This window comes from Hibiscus syriacus, unplaced genomic scaffold (genome assembly GCF_006381635.1).
Source record: "Hibiscus syriacus cultivar Baekdansim isolate YM2019G1 unplaced genomic scaffold, ASM638163v2 tig00111582_pilon, whole genome shotgun sequence".
Lineage (NCBI taxonomy): Eukaryota > Viridiplantae > Streptophyta > Magnoliopsida > Malvales > Malvaceae > Hibiscus > Hibiscus syriacus.
Genome location: NW_024063126.1, coordinates 10,824,758 through 10,843,045, shown reverse-complemented (window position 1 = coordinate 10,843,045; position 18,288 = coordinate 10,824,758). Strand labels below are relative to the sequence as shown.

General features: G+C 32.3%; 1 protein-coding gene across 1 annotated transcript in view; it reads left to right on the top strand.

The window, feature by feature from the left end:
- Positions 1–211: 211 nt before the first annotated feature.
- LOC120165436 (F-box/LRR-repeat protein At3g26922-like) overlaps positions 212–18,288 on the top strand; it is a 28,683-nt gene continuing 10,606 nt past the window's right edge. Inside the window, exons 1-4 of the mRNA XM_039174953.1 lie at positions 212–264; positions 356–1,064; positions 1,257–1,349; positions 1,429–1,587. Of these exons, the coding sequence (XP_039030884.1) occupies positions 212–264; positions 356–1,064; positions 1,257–1,349; positions 1,429–1,587 (1,014 nt within the window). The remainder of the gene's footprint in view (positions 265–355; positions 1,065–1,256; positions 1,350–1,428; positions 1,588–18,288) is intronic.

The following is an 18,288-nucleotide window of genomic DNA, read 5'->3' as shown; positions in this document are numbered from 1 at the left end:
CACTGTATAACAGGATCCTACCTCTCTCTCTCTATATATATCATGTTTTATTATTCCCACGTGGACTTAAATTCTAAAAATAATCTATTTAAGTAGAGCGAAAGTAACGTCGATACCCTAATCAGATCGCCGGTAAAAACTATTTAAGGTTCTCTTCCTCTTCTTTCTTCAAACCTTTTATTTTCTTGGTGAGAACCAAACCCTAAATCCGATGGCCAACAAAAGAAAAAGAGTTTCCGGAAATACTGAAAATAAAAAAACCAGGTATGTGCGTTGAATTTTTTACTGCTTCCTTCGTCGACAATCAACTTCAATCGAGTTCTTGATTTGGGTTTTGTTTTATGGTTTATGTTAGGGAAGTAAAAGCTAGAACAGTAGAGGAGAAAGATGCAGTCGACAGATTCAGTGATCTACCAGACCATCTTCTTTTGAAGATCATGTCATCACTTACGATTAAAGAACCAAATCAAACATGCGTTCTATCAAAACGATGGAAGGATGTTTTTACGTCGATATCTGATATTGACCTTGATGGCTTTCTAAAGAATCAACCTTTGCGTGATACTTTCATGAACTTCGTGGGCAGATTTCTGCTGTTGCGTAAGGATATCGATGTCAAGAGTTTCCGTCTTGACTGTGGATTTGGCATGGATCCTTGTAGAATCAGTGGATGGGTACACTATGCCCTACGGATTGGCGTTACAGATCTTGATTTAAACATTAAAACAAGGGAATCTATTCAGTTTCAATCTGGGGTTTTCACTTGTAAAACACTCAAGACATTGAAGTTATGCTTCGATCGAAGTTTCACCCTGCGTGTTCCCACAAGCTGTTGTCTGCAAAATCTCGAAGTTCTCCAGCTCAGTGATCTAACATTCTCAGATGATGAATCTATTCAAAAGTTAATCTCGAGCTGCGTTGATTCACTCGAAGAATTACGTGTTGAATATTGTAATTTGAGCAACGTAAACAAACTCGGTGTTTGCAGTACTAAACTCAAGAGGCTAACCATAACGAGTTATCAAGGCCCTAGTCAAGAACTGGAGATAAACACCCCAAATCTGGTCTACTTACAATACAACTACAACACACCGACAAAACATTCCTCAAGAACCTAAACTCTCTTTCAGAAGCACGTATTGGTATCGGACCGATCATTTCCTCCGACACGGACCGGAAACGCATTGTTTCTGCAATAAATTTGATGACAGCAATCAGTAATTTTCGGTCACTTCATTTAACCGGTTGTTATAAAGTGGATTTATTTGCGGTTGGACGGATGCTACATTGGATGGGGAACATTGTTCGCTACTAGTCCATCACTTGAAACCATTGTTTTTGACTTAGAGGTATGGATTAATCAATGGAATAGTATATATATATTATTGTAGGTTGGAATTTGTAGCTATGAATTAATTTTTTTTCCAGATGTTTTCTCCTGTAGATTTTCATATAAAGAAGGAAGTTTCGTCTTGTTTACTGCATGGTATCAAGAAAATCAAAGTTTTTGCTTTAAGAAGAACGGATATTAAGTTCATTGAATATGCTTTGATGGAGGCATTTGCTTTAGAGAGCTTGGTAGTAGAGGTGCGTGGCGCTGGGAAGAGGGATCAGAAATTTATCAGCAGAAAAATACTTGAATTGTCAAACTTTCAAACAAATGCCAAATTCTTGTAAAATGTTAAACTCTAAAGCTCTTTATATTTATTAATAAATTACTAGTTCATATTATAAAGTGATATTCCATTTTTTATTTTATATTAATATTTTAAAAATTAATATATTTTTAAATAATCTGAAATGATTGTTTTTAAAAAAATCTCACTCATATTTATAAATTTTAGTGGGCATGTAAAACTTTAGATCTGATTAGGACGTTACGACTGAATCTAGACAATCACATTTATTAAAAAGTCATTCTCATATTTAAAAACGCAATTATAATTCATTTCAGTATTTAGAATACATATAACAATAAAATATGGAAATAACCATTAGAAAAGTTTAAAAAAATCTCACTCATATTTATAGATTTTAGTGCCATTAGATTGTTGAGACATGACAACAGTTTAATCATTTAACCTTACAAATATCTAGATTATTTTATGAATATTTTTAGACATCTATTATTTTTATATTATTCTAGAATATTCTCAAGATATATATATATATACACTACTTGATACTTATATATTTCAAAAGAATTTGCATTAATTTTTAATAGATTATCACTGAAATTACTTAATAGATTCAAAGAAATTTAATACATTATTAAATGTTTTACACAAAATTTCATAATAGACACTATCAACAAAATAAATGAATAATCGAACAATATTTAGATTTCAAAGTAAGCACTAGTCACAATCTGCCACTGCTTGTCGTGGATGCTGAACGGAAATTAACCATGCCACTTGAATTAAGTATGAGAATAAAAATATTATATATTTGATAAAAACATATTAAATTATTTTTTTATTATTTTTTTATTATTGTTATTCCTTAAAGTCTTAGGTTCAAACACCATGAATGTCAGGGGTGTAAGTGTTCAATATCAAATGATTGAAAATTGTCTTTGAATAGACATTATCTTATACTTACCCAAATTAATAAAAAATTTGATAACCCCTTGGTTGTGAGAAGTTGAATTTTAATCAACTAATGCGATCGTTTGGTCTTTAGTAAGAAAACTGCAAGGAAGATACATCGTTTATAGACTAATAATACTATAGTAGACCTAATTAAATCAGGTCCGTAGATGTTGAGCTTTAAAATTTTGTAAAACTTTTAAATATCAAACAACAAAAATTATATAGATTTAAGTGGTTACCGGTAGTAACGTTCTCCCTCAAGCAACTGTATTTACGAGTATGTATTGTCAATGACTAAAATATTTATGAAAAAAATATTATTTTATAATCATCTTAAACTATTAAAAGTTATCACGTTATCATAATCTTGAAGGCAAAGTTTTCTTATAAGGGTTGTTTGTTAATTTTTTAACCCTAAAAAAGTTCTATAGGATCACCGACTACTTTCTTCTTATTTTCCTTTTTTACTTTACAGGAGACAACATCAGCCTTAGTGCTAGTTGTTGATCGCATGTATTCCTTACTTTTCTTTTACTTTTTTGTATCGGATTGTAGTAACTGATTTTTGGTGGGAAGACCGATATGACATTATGGAAAATAAAACAAATTTATGAAAAGATAGGAATCACCACCAATCATTTTTAAGGAGAGATTGAACACCTAAAATCAGGTAAATTTAATAAAACATTTTATTTTATAAAAAATACAAGTTTTGGTATGCGAAATCAGAAATCGGATTCGGGAGTCAGTTATGCATAGGGAACGATTAGCACCCCCACAAAGCCCAAAATTGATACCTAGTTGATTAATCTATATTTGAAAATCGAAAATTTTGAGTTTGAACTTTTATTTAATTTAAAACCCACTATGTATGCATATTTAAAAAATGATATCAAGTTACCAATACCAATAACAACCACCCCCAAGCAAAAGCAGAAGCTTTGTTATTAATCCCAACAAATGAACATTGCCTTATCAATTTTAAAAATCATGATGTGAGATTTTAAAAAGGATGTTGATTAACTTCGTGAATCAATTGCGGTCAGCACCGGAAAAAAGCAGGAGATACACTACTAATCCTTTAATAAATGAACGTTACCTTATTTTTGAAAACGAAATGCAATCAAACAATTTGTTATTGAAGCTAATTATGCAAATCTCTAACCTAAAGTGTCAAATTATGAAATTTAAAGAACCTAAGGATTAAACCTAAAAATGTAGGCTATTAATCCAAATCATTTTTAATAAATTCTCAAGACGAATAGTCAAAATGGAACCTTGAGCAAAAGCGAGGACCAAATCAAATATTTTACTAAATTAAGGACTAAGTTTGAAATTAAGCCTAAAATGGAGGCTTTAATTATTAACCTAGTCAGTTTTAATTAGTTATTTGATTTGAATATTTAAAAAGGAACCTTAAGCAAAAGCAAGGACCAAATTAAAAATTCCCCTAAATTAAGGGAATAAACCTAAAATCTAAGTAATCTAGATTAGGACTAAAATATTAAAAATCTAAATCAAAAGGTTTAATTTAAAATCTAAAATTCTAAGACTAAAATGTAAAGAAATTGAAATTAAAGACAAAATTAAAAGCAAATAATAAATATAAAGGGACTAAATTGAAATAAATTAAAATGCAAGGTTGAATTAAAATTCATCAAATAAAGGTCCAAAATAAAAGAAAAAAGAAATTTAAATTTAAATTAAGAAATTGCAGAAAATTCAAAAATTAGAATTTAAAGGACTAAAATGTAAATGTTGAAAAGTAAAGGTATAAATTAAAATAACAGAAATTTAAAGGGAAGAAATGTAAATAACGGAAAATAAATCAATCGAATAAAATTAGAAGTTATGGGTTAATTTTTAATTGTTACCCAAACCATAAATAATGCGAAACATACCCTAGGGCGGGTCATTGTGATGTCATAGATTAATTCAAATATTTTATAAGTTAGTAGTTAATAAATTAGTAAGTTAGCAGTTAAAATTTTACTTGGACCATAATAATGTAGATCATACCCCATGGCGGGTCACCACAAGATCATATTAAATATTCAAGTGTTAGTAGTAATAACAAATTAAAAGTGGTGACCAAATTGAAATAAAATAAAATAGTGAGACCAAATCAAAATAAAAGAAAAGGACAATAAGTGACCAAAATAAAAAAGAAATCAATATGCCAAAATCAAAATAAATTAAAAGAGAGAATTTGGTGGCTAAAGTGTAAATCAGCGGCAAATGTTTGAGGACCTAAAAGTTTACTATAATGGCTAAAATTTACTAATTTTGGTTAAAATCTAACCCAAACATAAAAAAACCTAAAGCCTCTTTTTCTCTCTCTCTCAAAAAACACTCTCCTTCCTCAAACATGAACGATGACAGCCAACCAAAGGAAGGAATGACCAACTCGTAGGCCACCAAGATTTGGTGGGCCACTCATGTCCAATCCACTGCTCGTGGTGGTTGAATAGCCCCAAACCAAGACCAAATGGAGACAAAATCCCCTCATCTTCTAAACTCTCTATTTCTACCGACCGAAGAGACATAGAACTCAAGGCCACTGAAAGTACGCCGTAAATCGATGTTTCCTCATCGCCGATCACCTCTAGCAGTGACCGGCCGAAATAGAACCTAAACTGAAAAGATCCAAGCCCCCTCCTTTTACTCTATGTCGGAACCGTCTTTCAAGTGGGTCCGGAATTGGGCTTCGACTTGAATTGAATGGTTAGAGTCACCACCGATCATTTATTTAAAAAAAATGGGTTGATTGGATACATTGATTTCTTACCTGATCTGTATCTTACCAGCGATATGTCATATTCGGGAGTCGGTTACAGTCAAGGAAGGGTTAGCACCCTTGAATTGCCCTTTCGGCACTAATTAATTTCTAGTTGTCTTTAATTAAGAAAATTGCAGGTTAAATTAAAAGGTAAAATTTTGATCCAAATTACTTACCTTTAATGGATTTGAAAACATACCCTTAAAAAATGTTGAGTTGATCGATAGACGGAATCGGCCAAGAGGGGGTGAATTGGCAATTAAAAAATTGGTGTAAGCTTTTGCAGAAAATTGAAAGAAGTTGCACAACGATTTAGAGTGGTTCAATTTTCTCAACCAAAGTCTACGTCCACTACCTTAGCTATCCACACTAAGGATTTTCCAACAAATTCACTAATTTGTTCTTTCTTTTGAGGACAAAGAGTAACCTTACAACTCCCTCAAGAATTATACCCCAATTCTTGAGCACACTCTTTTTCAAAGAGAAATACACAAATTTACAAACTTACAAGGAAAACCTCACAAGGCAATATGTTTGCACAATTCTAGAACAAGATAAGAACACTCAAAGATGATTACAAATGAGCACAAATTGTGTTCTTGAAAGCAAAATGAATATTGAAAGGAAATTTGGCTTGAGTTGCACAAACTTGATGTTTGATGCTTTCTCTCTTGTTTCTCTATGATTTCTTCTTGATTGTTGTTGATCAATGGCTTCAGAACTTGTTTAAATACTACTTCAAATGATTCTGAACGTTGGGGATACTTAGTTGAGTCAATAGAGCCGTTTAAATGTGAAACAATTAATAAATTCAGTTGGGAGCTTCAGTGCATCGATGCATATCCATGGTGCATCGGTGCATCAAGTGTAAATTCAAATATTTTGACCGTTGGACCCTTAGTGCATCGGTGCACTAAGAGTGCATCGATGCATCAAGTGCATTCGATGTTTCAAAATAGCCAGAGTGCATCGATGCATGGCCGGTGCATCGATGCATCAAATGCATTCGATGTTTTCATAAAATCCTTAGTGCATCGATGCATGAAATGCATTCGATGTTCAATTTATTTCATGGTGCATCGATGCATTAATTGGTGCATCACTATGAAAAATTGATTTTAGGCTTGATTTTGGTTCAAAATACTTTGTGAAAATTGTTTTAAAAATATATTAAGTATAAAACACAATTTTACACTTTTAGTAAGGTTTGAAATTGATCTCGAAAGACTTAGAGTAATAATTTGATATTCGATTAACTAAATCGAATACACTTAGAAAATCATTTGTAAAATCTTAAAATTAATTTAAATTTAATTTTTTATATTGAAACATCAAAATGTTTTCAACAATCTCCCCCTTTTTGATATAACAAAACATTTGTGTTATTTTAAGATTTTCTAAAAATTTGAAATCAGTTTTGAAAAATTACTCCCCCTTACTATAACACTTCTCCCCTTTAAAACATTTTAACACTTTAACATTTCTCCCCCTTTTTGTTAAATCAAAAAGACTTAAAAAGCGAGTTAAACAAGGTTTTGCTATATATATATATATATATATATATATATATTAAGCTGCTAAGATCAAAGATCAAAAGAGAGATTAGCCATTAGCTTCATAATCAATATTCATAATCAAATGTGAAATGGCATAATTGGTCATAATGAACTAATATGATGCAAAAATTAAGAAACATTAAGCTCAAAATAATAAAGTTAAAATCAAACCAAATATATAATAAGTTAAATCAACCAAGCATCCAAATCATAACTCCTAACAAATTCAAACATTTAAGGATCATAAATAAACAATTCAGAAACATCAAAATCAATCCAAGTTTTAAAATCAAGAAAGCATAACAAGGATAGATCTACTCTATCGGAGGACCGGAGGAGGAGGAAAATGAGCTCGAACTTCAAGAGTGAGAGCGTCCATACGTTCACGCATCTCCCGCTGAAACTCAGTAATCTGAGACTCCATGGAGACAAACCTCAGATCAAACGAATCTAAGAAAGATCAGATATAGGGTGGCGTTTGATCATCTTGTCGTGCTGGTTCCGGTGCAGGCTCATCGTCTGGTACATGATCGTCGATATCTTGCATAAGTTGTTGAAACTCGAGATCATCGTCAGTAGCCGGTGCCAGAGGAGGAGGAGCACGAGAAGAGCTAGGAGTAGCTCGTGAAGAACTAGCTCCCGAAGTTTGCTTACCGGGTTGAAATACCCAAAGACCGGTTTCCTCATCTTGTTTCCAATCCGCTTTCTTCAATGAGGTGAGATTGATTTGATTTTAGAGAGGGATAGGATTGTCGAGAGAGACGTTTAGACCGAGTTTGATAAAAAGGTTACTAAGAAGACATCCATAAATCAATGTTTCGACATGTTTTGAAGGAACAATGTTTATGATGTCCACTAGGTGAGTTAATATAATGTGGGGCAAATTTATTTTGATCTTATTCTTAATACAGTGCATCCACCATAAATCCCTAGTACGAAGAGTGGAGTACCTACCTCCGGATGGTCTAAACCACCAAGAGATCATCAAATGAAGAACACGATCGTGATGAGATCGTAGAGTATTAACACTAGAGTTTGGAACATAGGGATATTCCTCATTTTCATTCTCATTATATAACCCATCATCATCTAACCCAAAACAGAAAGCTATAGTCTCGGGGTCAATATTAATATATTGGCCTAAAAGATAGGATCTAATGACTATAGTCCCACATTGAGTTTGGTTTTGAATGCATACCGCATTGGAGTAGAAGATGCGGACTAATTGTTGATAAACGATAGGTTTGAGGTGAAACAATTTATCAAACTTCCAAGTTTTAAGAATCGGAAGGTATTCGAAGTCAATATCAATCATGGCTTGAAGAGAAGGAATACGCTCTTCCCGGAGGATTGGAAATAATTTTTGTACCTAGAGTACAATTTGTTTCTATGACGTTCAGACATATTAAAACAAGATCCTATTAGACTATTAGGTGGAGGAGGAACGAGATTTGGAGGTTGGTTTGAACGAGAACGACTCGATGATGTTCTAGGGCGTTTGGGATTAGACATGGTTTAGGAATCGAAAAAGGAATATAACACCTGCAAATTGAAACACATGTATGCAATTTAATCAATCCCAAAACTCAATTGAGTCCTCAATAATTCAAGGTTCTCTAAATCAAATCCTAATGGGCATAGTTTTGAAAAACTATTTATAAAACAATGTTTGAAAATTTATAATATGTATAGTTTTTCATGAAAACAACATAATTAAAACAAAAACATCAAATTTAAAAATTAAATTCAAATTTTCGATAATTTTTTTTATTTTTAATTTCGAAAATTCAAAAATTCTTTGAAAATTTGTGAGCTTTTGATGAAATTGGTTGTAAAATCTAGTTTGAAATCATCAAACAATCAATGCCCGATATAATGTTCATCCTAGAACTAATCCTAAGATCAAAATATGATAAACTAGAAGTGTTTAGAAAAATACCTTGAAAATTTTGGATTGAAGAGAATGAGATATTGTGTTGCACGATTTATTGATAGTAGCAGGATATAGAGATGAAAAGCTTGAAGATTCCGACAAATTTTTGTTGATTTTGAGCAAATGGAGGATTTAGAGAGGAAGAGAGGTGTACGGCTAGAGAGGGTGTAGTTTTAGGGTTTGAGACAAATAAGAAAATAAGCCTTTTAAACCCCAAAACCTGACGGATACATCGATTCATGACCTTGTGCATCGATTCACATTCAAGGCATGCATCGGTGCACCTTCATGGTGTATCGATGCACATTCAAGGATGCATCGATGCATTATTAGGTGTATCAATGCATTAAGCACAAAAATGTCAAAAATCCGTTTTAAACACTCAAAATGCTAAATTAATTAGCTCTAGTGGTACTGGCAACTCATATATTGAAATTAATCATGTTCAATTAATCAATTTTAATCCGTAAACTACATTTGAACATAAAATTAATTTTCACCAAAGAACATAAACTGCCCCTAACTAATAGCAAAGAATGCAATCAAACATTACTATTATAAGCATTTTTCATTTATTCTTAAAAATGTTAAAATTATTTTAAACACTAAGTGAAGATAGGCTAGTTAAACCTAATTCTCTCCTAAGTGTCCAAAATCTCTCTTTATCTAAAGGTTTTGTAAAGATATCCGCTAATTGATGCAAAGTATCAACAAATTCTAGAACTACATCTTCCTTAGCGACATGGTCTCTAATGAAGTGATGTCTTATTTCAATATGCTTAGTTCTAGAGTATTGGATGAAAATTTTAGTGAGACAAATAGCACTAGTATTGTCACACTTGATAAGAATAGTACCTACTTTAATTCCATAATCAAAAAGTTGTTGTTTCGTCCATAAAACTTGTGCACAACAACTACCAGCTGAAATATATTCCGCTTCAGTGGTAGATAATGCAACATAATTTTGTTTCTTTGAAAACTAAGAGATTAGCATATTTCCAAGTAATTGGCAAGTACCAGAGGTGATTTTCCTATCTAATTTGCATCCTCCATAATCCGCATCAAAGAAGGCATGCAAGCTAAAACTAGAGTCTCTAGGATACCAAAGTCCTAAATTAGGAGTGTCCTTAAGGTATCTAAAGATTCTCTTAACAGCTAGTAAATGTGATTCCTTAGGGCATGATTGAAATCTAGCACATAAGCAAACACTAAACATAATGTCCGGTCTACTTGCAGTTAGATAAAACAAAGAACCAATCATTGACCTATATAATTTAACATCCACACATTTACCTCCTTCATCTATGCCAAGCTTTGTTGATGAGCTCATTGAAGTGTCATGCGGTTTTCCAGTCCAAACTTCTTGAGCATGTCTTTGACGTACTTAGCTTGATTGATGAAGATGCCATATTTTCTTTGCTTGATTTGGAGTCCCAAGAAAAATGAGAGCTCCCCCATTATGCTCATCTCGAATTCACTTTGCATTAGCTTAGAAAATTCTTGGCAAAGAACATCATTAGTAGAACCAAATATTATATCATCAACATAAATTTGAACTACTAATAAATCTTTACCTTTATGCTTTAAAAACAATGTAGTGTCAACCTTCCTTTTTGAAAAACCTTTTTCAATTAAAAAGTTTGACAATATTTCATACCAAGCTCTAGGAGCTTGTTTTAAACCGTAAAGCGCTTTTGTCAATTTAAGAACATGATCTGTAAATTTTGAATCTCCAAAACTAGGAGGTTGTTCCACATACACTTTTTCTTTTATAAAACCATTTAAAAATGCAATTTTAACATCCATTTGATATAATTTAAATTCATGAAAACATGCAAATGCTAATAACATTATAATTGCTTCCATCCTAGCTACGGGAGCATATGTTTCATCATAGTCTATGTCTTCTTCTTGAGTATAGCCTTGAGCAACAAGTCTAGCCTTGTTTCTCACTATATTACCACTTTCATCAAGCTTATTCCTAAATACCCATCTAGTACCTACAGTAGATTTATTACTAGGCCTTTCAACTAATGTCCATACTTTACTTCTCTCAAATTGATTTAACTCTTCTTGTATAGCCATAATCCAATGTTCATCTTTTAATGATTCTTTAATATTCTTAGGCTATATGCATGAGATAAATGCAACAAAATTACAAATATTTCTAAGAGAAGATCGAGTTGTTACCCCTTTTGATGGATCACCTATAATTTCACCATCCTTGACATAGTTATACTCTCTTGGGTAAGATACTTTCATTTCTTCAATGGTTGGATTCTCGAGAGGATCATGGGTTTCCTCATCTTTCATTTCTTCCTTTGATGATGATTCTCCAACGTCATGTCTAACGTCATTTGTATTTATAACACCTACATCATCATTCAAACAAGAATCCTTCCTCGGAAGGAGATTATCATCGAAAACAACATGTATAGACTTTTCTACAACCAAAGTTCTTTTATTAAATACTCGATAAGCTTTAGAATTTAAGGAATATCCCAGAAAAATTCCTTCATCACTTTTAGCATCAAATTTGCCAAGATTGTCTTTACCGTTGTTTAAAACAAATAATTTACATCCAAAAGGATGAAAATAGCTAAGGTTAGGCTTTTTATTTTTAAAAAGTTCATATGGAGTTTTCTTTAAAATAGGCCTAATCATTACTTGATTAATAACATAACAAGCGGTATTTGTGGCTTCCACCCAAAAATATTTTGGCAAATTGTTTTCACAAATCATGGTTCTAGCCATTTCTTCTAAAGTTCGACTTTTCCTCTCAACAACTCCATTTTGTTGAGGGGTTCTAGGTGCTGAAAAATTATGGCTAATACCATTTGAATTACAAAATTCAGTAAATCCAAGATTTTCAAATTCAATTCCATGATCATTCCTAACACTAGTTATGGAGTAACCTTTTTCGTTTTGGATTACTTTTGAAAACGTGATGAATTTTTCTAATGATTCATCTTTAGTACTTAAGAATAGAACCCAAGTATATCTAGAATAGTCATCTACCAAGACAAATGCATATTGTTTTCCACACAAGCTAGTAGTTCTAGATGGCTCAAAAAGATCTAAGTGGATCAATTGTAATACTCTACTAGTTGATACATCGTTAATGGATTTAAAAGAAACTCGCTTATGTTTTCCTTTAGCACAAGCATCACAGATTTTATCATTATCAAATTTTAGTTTAGGCAACCCTCAAACTAAATCACCTTGAATTAGCCGTTGCAAAACGCTCATACTAGCATGTCTTAGTATCCTATGCCATAACCAACTATCATGCTCATCCTTAGCAACTAGGCATAAATTAGTCATATCAATAGAGTCTAAATGAACCATGTAAATATTTCCTATTCTATGACCAACAAGCATAATCCGATTAGATGCAATGTCAATGACTTTACAGCCATTAGTTTCAAATATGACATTGAATCCCTTATCACATAATTGACTAATACTCAAAAGATTATGCTTTAACCCATTCACATATAAAACATTTTTAATTTGTATGGAAGAGGTATTACCTATTGTACCTATACCTTCAATGTGACCTTTTGAGTTATCATCAAAAGTCACTTCTCCTCCATTTTTGGCGTTAAGCACTATGAACCGACTTTTATCCCCGGTCATGTGTCTTGAGCATCCACTATCAAGGTACCATGAGTTTGAATTTATTTCCCATGCCTTATAGCAATGCTCTTTTTCCTACAAACATAGATTAATTTCTAATTTTTGGTACCCAAATTCTTTTGGGTCCATATTCATTAGTTTCCAAAATTCTAGTCCCCTTAGGTATACATTTGTGTAGGATATCCTTATCTTTAGTAGTAATGAGTCCATTAGGAACCCATATACTTCTAAAGATTTTTCCATTAGAGGTTCTTCGGGGACCTCTATGATTGTAGTTTTTAAAACTTTTTCTAACAAAGTTGGATTTTGAATTTTCTCTATTTTCAAAACGTTTTGTTCCAACTTTATCAAAAGAAGCTTTAAGATCATCAATTTTCTTTAAATGATCATCATTGACCTTTGAAAGTAAATTTTGTAAATCTGAAATTTTCTTTTCAAACTCTTCTAGTTTGATTTGCAAATCTTTGATTTTACTTTCAAAATCATTATTGGTCTTGGATATGAGCTTATTTTCATATTTCAATTTTGAGACATCTTTTTTATATTTTAAAAACAATTTCTCATAATCCGAAGGCAACCATTATATTCCTCTAATAACTCATCATAAGATAAATCATCTAATTCAGATGAGTTAGAGGTTACCTTAGAATCTTCCCCGAATGCCATCAAGCACAAGTTTGCTACTTCTTGTTCCTCTTCATCGAAACCTTTTTCATCGCTCCATGTAGCCACATGAACCTTGTGCTTATTCTTTGATTGACCATTTATCTTTAATTGTGGGCAATCATATTTGACAAGTCTCGGCTTTTTGCATTCATAGCAAATGATAGGGTTATTCTCTTTTGGTTCATTTTGAGGCCTTCATTTCATTTGAATTTTCTTCCTCGGTAAGGTCTCATCATTTTTCTGAACCGTTTGGAAAACAATGTTATTTCATCATCATCGTCATCTTTATCTGAATCACTCTCATCTTTTGTGGATTTGAGAGTAATTCCAATGTTTTTCTTCTTCTCCTTCTCCTTTTGTGTCTCATCAATCTTATCGAGCTCCACCTCATCTTCAAGCATCTTTTAATGAGTGAGGAAGGAACCAATTAGCTCTTCAAGAGTTAAGGACTTTAGGTTCTTAGCCTCGATGATTGTCGTCTTCTTGGATTGCTACGATTTTGGAAGTGAGTAAACTAACTTCCTCACAAGCTTTTCATTTGGAATGAACTCTCCATATGATTTGAGACCATTGACAATCGTTGAGAATCTATCAATCTTAGCTTTGATATCTTCATTTGGTTTCATCCTCAAATTTTTATAGCTATATGTTAGAAGACTAATTTTATATTCTTTTACCTCGTCGATGCCTTCATGAGTGACTTGTAGTTTATCTCATATTTATTTGGCGGTTGTACAAGATGAAACTCTCCCATATTCATCTGGTCCAAGAGCACAAAATATGATATGGATGACTTTGGAGTTGAGCTGGAACATTCTTGTCTCTCATTCAATCCACAATCTTGGATTAGTGAGAGGCATGGTATATCCGTCTTCTACAACATTCCATGCTCCTGTGTCACTTGCAAGAATGAAATACATCATCCTATTCTTCCAATAGGCATAGTTAGCTCCATTGAAGAAATGAGGCTTGTTGACGGTCATCGAATCGAGACCGGAGTTGACATTTGAAGTAGAGGCCATTAATGACTTGATAATCGATGTAACTCTTCCCGAATCGACTCAAGAGGAGATTAAACCTTCAAATGAGTGAGGCTCTGATACTAATTATTGAGTTAATTGATTGATGGAATCGGCCAAGAGGGAGGTGAATTGGTGTATCGATGTTCAATTTATTTCATGGTGCATCGATGCATGAATTGGTGCATCGGTGCATCACTATGAAAAATTGATTTTAGGCTTGATTTTGGTTCAAAATACTTTGTGAAAATTGTTTTAAAAATATATTAAGTATAAAACACAATTTTACACTTTTAGTAAGGTTTGAAATTGATCTTGAAAGACTTGGAGTAATAATTTGATATTCGATTAATTAAATCGAATACACTTAGAAAATCATTTGTAAAATTTTAAAATTCATTTAAATTTAATTTGTTATATCGCAACATCAAAATATTTTCAACAAAAATCAAGACAAGTGTTAGGTACAATAAAGAACAGAATTGAATTAAAATATAAAAACAAAATACATGCTGAAGAATTAAAAGAAATAAAATAAAACAAAACAAATAAAAGGAGCAATCGAATTGAAAAACAAAAAAAAAAGAATGCATAAACATAAAAATACTAGTTACAAAATTAAATATAAGCAAATACTACCATAAAGAAAAGAAGTGAAATAAAGAATGAGAACACTAAATAAAATCTAAATAATAATAATAAATAAATAAATAATGAAATGCTAATCTGAAAAAAGAGGAAATCAAAAAATAAAACACAATAAAGGAAAAAAGTAAAATAATAAAACAAAAAAATAAGATAAAAATGAAAATAAAAACATGGAATGAACTAAAATAAAAAAAAACAGAAACGAACAAAAAAATAGAAAATAAAATTTTGAAGGAAAAAAGTAAAACAAAAAAAAATATGTATATATAATAATATATAGTATTAAGTAAATAGAAATAAAAAGGAAAAAATAATATATATATATATATATGCATATAAAAAATAAAGTGTTAAAAAAGAAAAAATAATAATATTAACAGAAACAAAAACTCAGAAAACAATAAGAATAAATAAATGAAATAATAAAAATATATACAAAAATAAAATAATGATACAAAATATATATACATATATAGAAAAAAAAATTAAAAATATGAAAATAAAAAAGGGACTAAATTGAAAACAAATAAAGTATGTGGTAAAATTTAAAAGCCAATTGGGGTGAAAACCGAATTAAAGGGGGGAACATAATTATTTGAAAAATACGAGGGACCAAAACATAATTCCCCCCTTTGTTTCACATATCGCACGGACCCTAGGTTGGGTGGATCGGGTCACTGGTCGGGCGGCGGGTCACTATAAAGGTTAAAATTTTGACAAAACATTTCATTTTTCATTTTCAAAACATAAACCCCTTTTTTTTGAATTCTCTCTTGTGTTCTTCCCCAAATTAAAGAACACGATCGGGGTTAAATGAAAACCCAATTTTCGGCTAATCGCCGCCTCGTCGATCGCCGTTAATCAGTGTCGACCGTCGTTCATCGGCAGCGAAACCCAAAAAGTTTTGCTTTTTTAGAAAGCTCTTTGTATCCCCACTTCAAAAATTCACTTTGTTTTTGCAAAACGGCCTCAGGGGAGGCTAGATCTGAGAATGAAAGTTTCGAAATGCCTCCCCTTGTTCCTCGGCCTTTTAGATTTTTTCGAATCCAAAAAATAAGAAAAAATATATCCCACATGTAAGCGTCGAAACTAAAAAAAAGGTAATAACTATACCACTTTTTTTCCTTTCAAAATATTACAAATGCTTTGATTTCTTGAGCATTTCCTCTTCGTGTTATTTCTTGAGTGTTTCCTCTTCGTGTGATTTCTTATGTGTTTTTGTGTGTTGTTACATGCTTATTTATAATCTAAAAAAATGCTATATCTAGTTTGGTAGAATCCTAATGGGAGTTAAACTATATTTTTTACTTGTTGGTGTTGTGTCCTACGAACATACGTCGCCGGGAAAATTGGAGGTTGTTGTTGGTGTGTGACTGCGTCGAGAAAAGTGGTCGGTTATTTGCGTGAGGCACGAGGACTCTTCGAAGGGGGAAGATGCGGTGTTGATGAGAAAGAGAGGGTTAGGGTTTTAAAACCCTAACCAGTTCAGGTCAGGCTTCCTAGACCTCGGGTCGATTTGGGTCAGGTTCCGGATCCAGTCTGTAACTGGGTTTGGGTGTTTAATGGGGTAGCGTGTAGCCTTTCTATTGAGATTTGGGGCCTGACACATGAAATACATAGAATAAATATATGTATTATACTATAATAAAATAATAAAATATAAATCGGATGAAAATTAATATCTACAACTGCCCCTCTTTGCCCATAGTCGTATAACGGGAATAGGGCAAAGATTACAAGATACAATTTTCGTCTATGAATGTATCATTGAGTTTAACATCCTTCATTTTATCGAATATCCTCTGTCGTGGATTTGAAATCCGATGTTATGTCAGGTTTGTTAATTTGGATTGAATCACGAAATGACCCCATCGCCATAAGGTTGAGTTAAACTGAAAAATTCTGAGCCTGATATCCTTTGTTGTGAAGTCAGAACCGAGCTCGAAGCGTTGGGAAGTAGCCCCTAGATCATCTTCTAGCCCAAGACACTTCGTCACAAAGCTAAAACTTGACTTGAAGACTTCAGTGTTGTTGTGTTACAGATGACTCCTTCGTCGTGAAGTTGGGTCAATCTTTTGGGTATGATATCCTTCGTGGTGAAGTTGAAATCGTAGGAAAATCGGAAAGTGGCTTCTTGTTTCCATTCTTGACCTTGTTCTTCTTCTCGAATTAAAGACCTTGGTGTGAAAATTTTGACCGGAAAGTAGTTCCTTGCGGTGAATATGTCCTCGAGCTGAATGGAATCAGACTCGAAGGTTCTTGTTGACAGATAACTCTTCTCGCCTTTTATATTGTACTGGGCTGGAAGATAGGCCTCTGTTGTTGCAGATGACTTATTTATTGTGAGATTAAGTCGATCCATTTGGCACGTTATCCTTCGATGTGAAGTTGAAATCGTGGATAGCTCATTCGTTGTGAAGTTGATCTTTGAATTGGATATCCTTCATTGTGAAGTTGAAATCCCATCTTGTAAATTTATCAGTTCGAGTTCAATATCCTTCGCTGTGAAGTTGAAATTGACTCTAATAATAATCTGCAAAATTATGCATATATGCGATGCTATGGATGCAATGCTCTTAGGTATGCCTAAAATACACATGTGAAATATGTTATTTTGGGCTCTGAAGAGAAATCTCGATCTTCGGTTGCATGTCTTGGTGACTCTTGATTCTAGAATCTTGAATTTCTGATTCCCGATCTTGAGCTCTTCAAATGTTTAAATATGATATGCATAATTTTATCCTTGATTTGGGAAATGCTTTTTAACCATCTCAAGTATAGGGTATGAGTCTTGATCGACTACCAAGTACATGTACTTTTCAAAAATCTTTGTACAGTAATATGCAATTATCTTTTTTAGAAGTGAATAAATCATTATTTTTAAATTCAACCTAAGATGCTTAAAAAGAATTGAATTAGAGAAACGGTCGTCTTTATTCATAAGGGAAAAAGAACAACAATACATGACAAATATCGTAACCGGTTTTCGCCCGGGTACGAATTTTTTATTTGGCGGGAAAAGTGATGTGAATAAATGGTTTAAAATGTTTTGGGAGTCGCCATCGGCCTTTTGGGTCATGTAGTTCGAATACCTAAAATTATCTTTTAAAAGAGTTTTTAAGAAAACATCAGTTAAAAGATAAACCGGTCTGCGTTTTAACCAAAAATTTGTTCTTTTCAATAATAAAAAGGGATTCGTGGTCGATTACGTTTGGGGAAGGATTAGCACCCCCACAACGCCCAAAATTGGTACTCATTAATTATAAATTGTCTCTATTATTGGAAATTTAAAAATTCAAATATATTTAATTCATAATTCTGTTAAATTTATTTATTAATATATTAATATCTATATTTTTAAATAAGATATTTATTTACTTAAAAATATCAGAAAAAGGGCTTCTAGGTGCTTTAAGACAGCACTTTTCTTAATATTAAAAAAATAAATAAATATTAA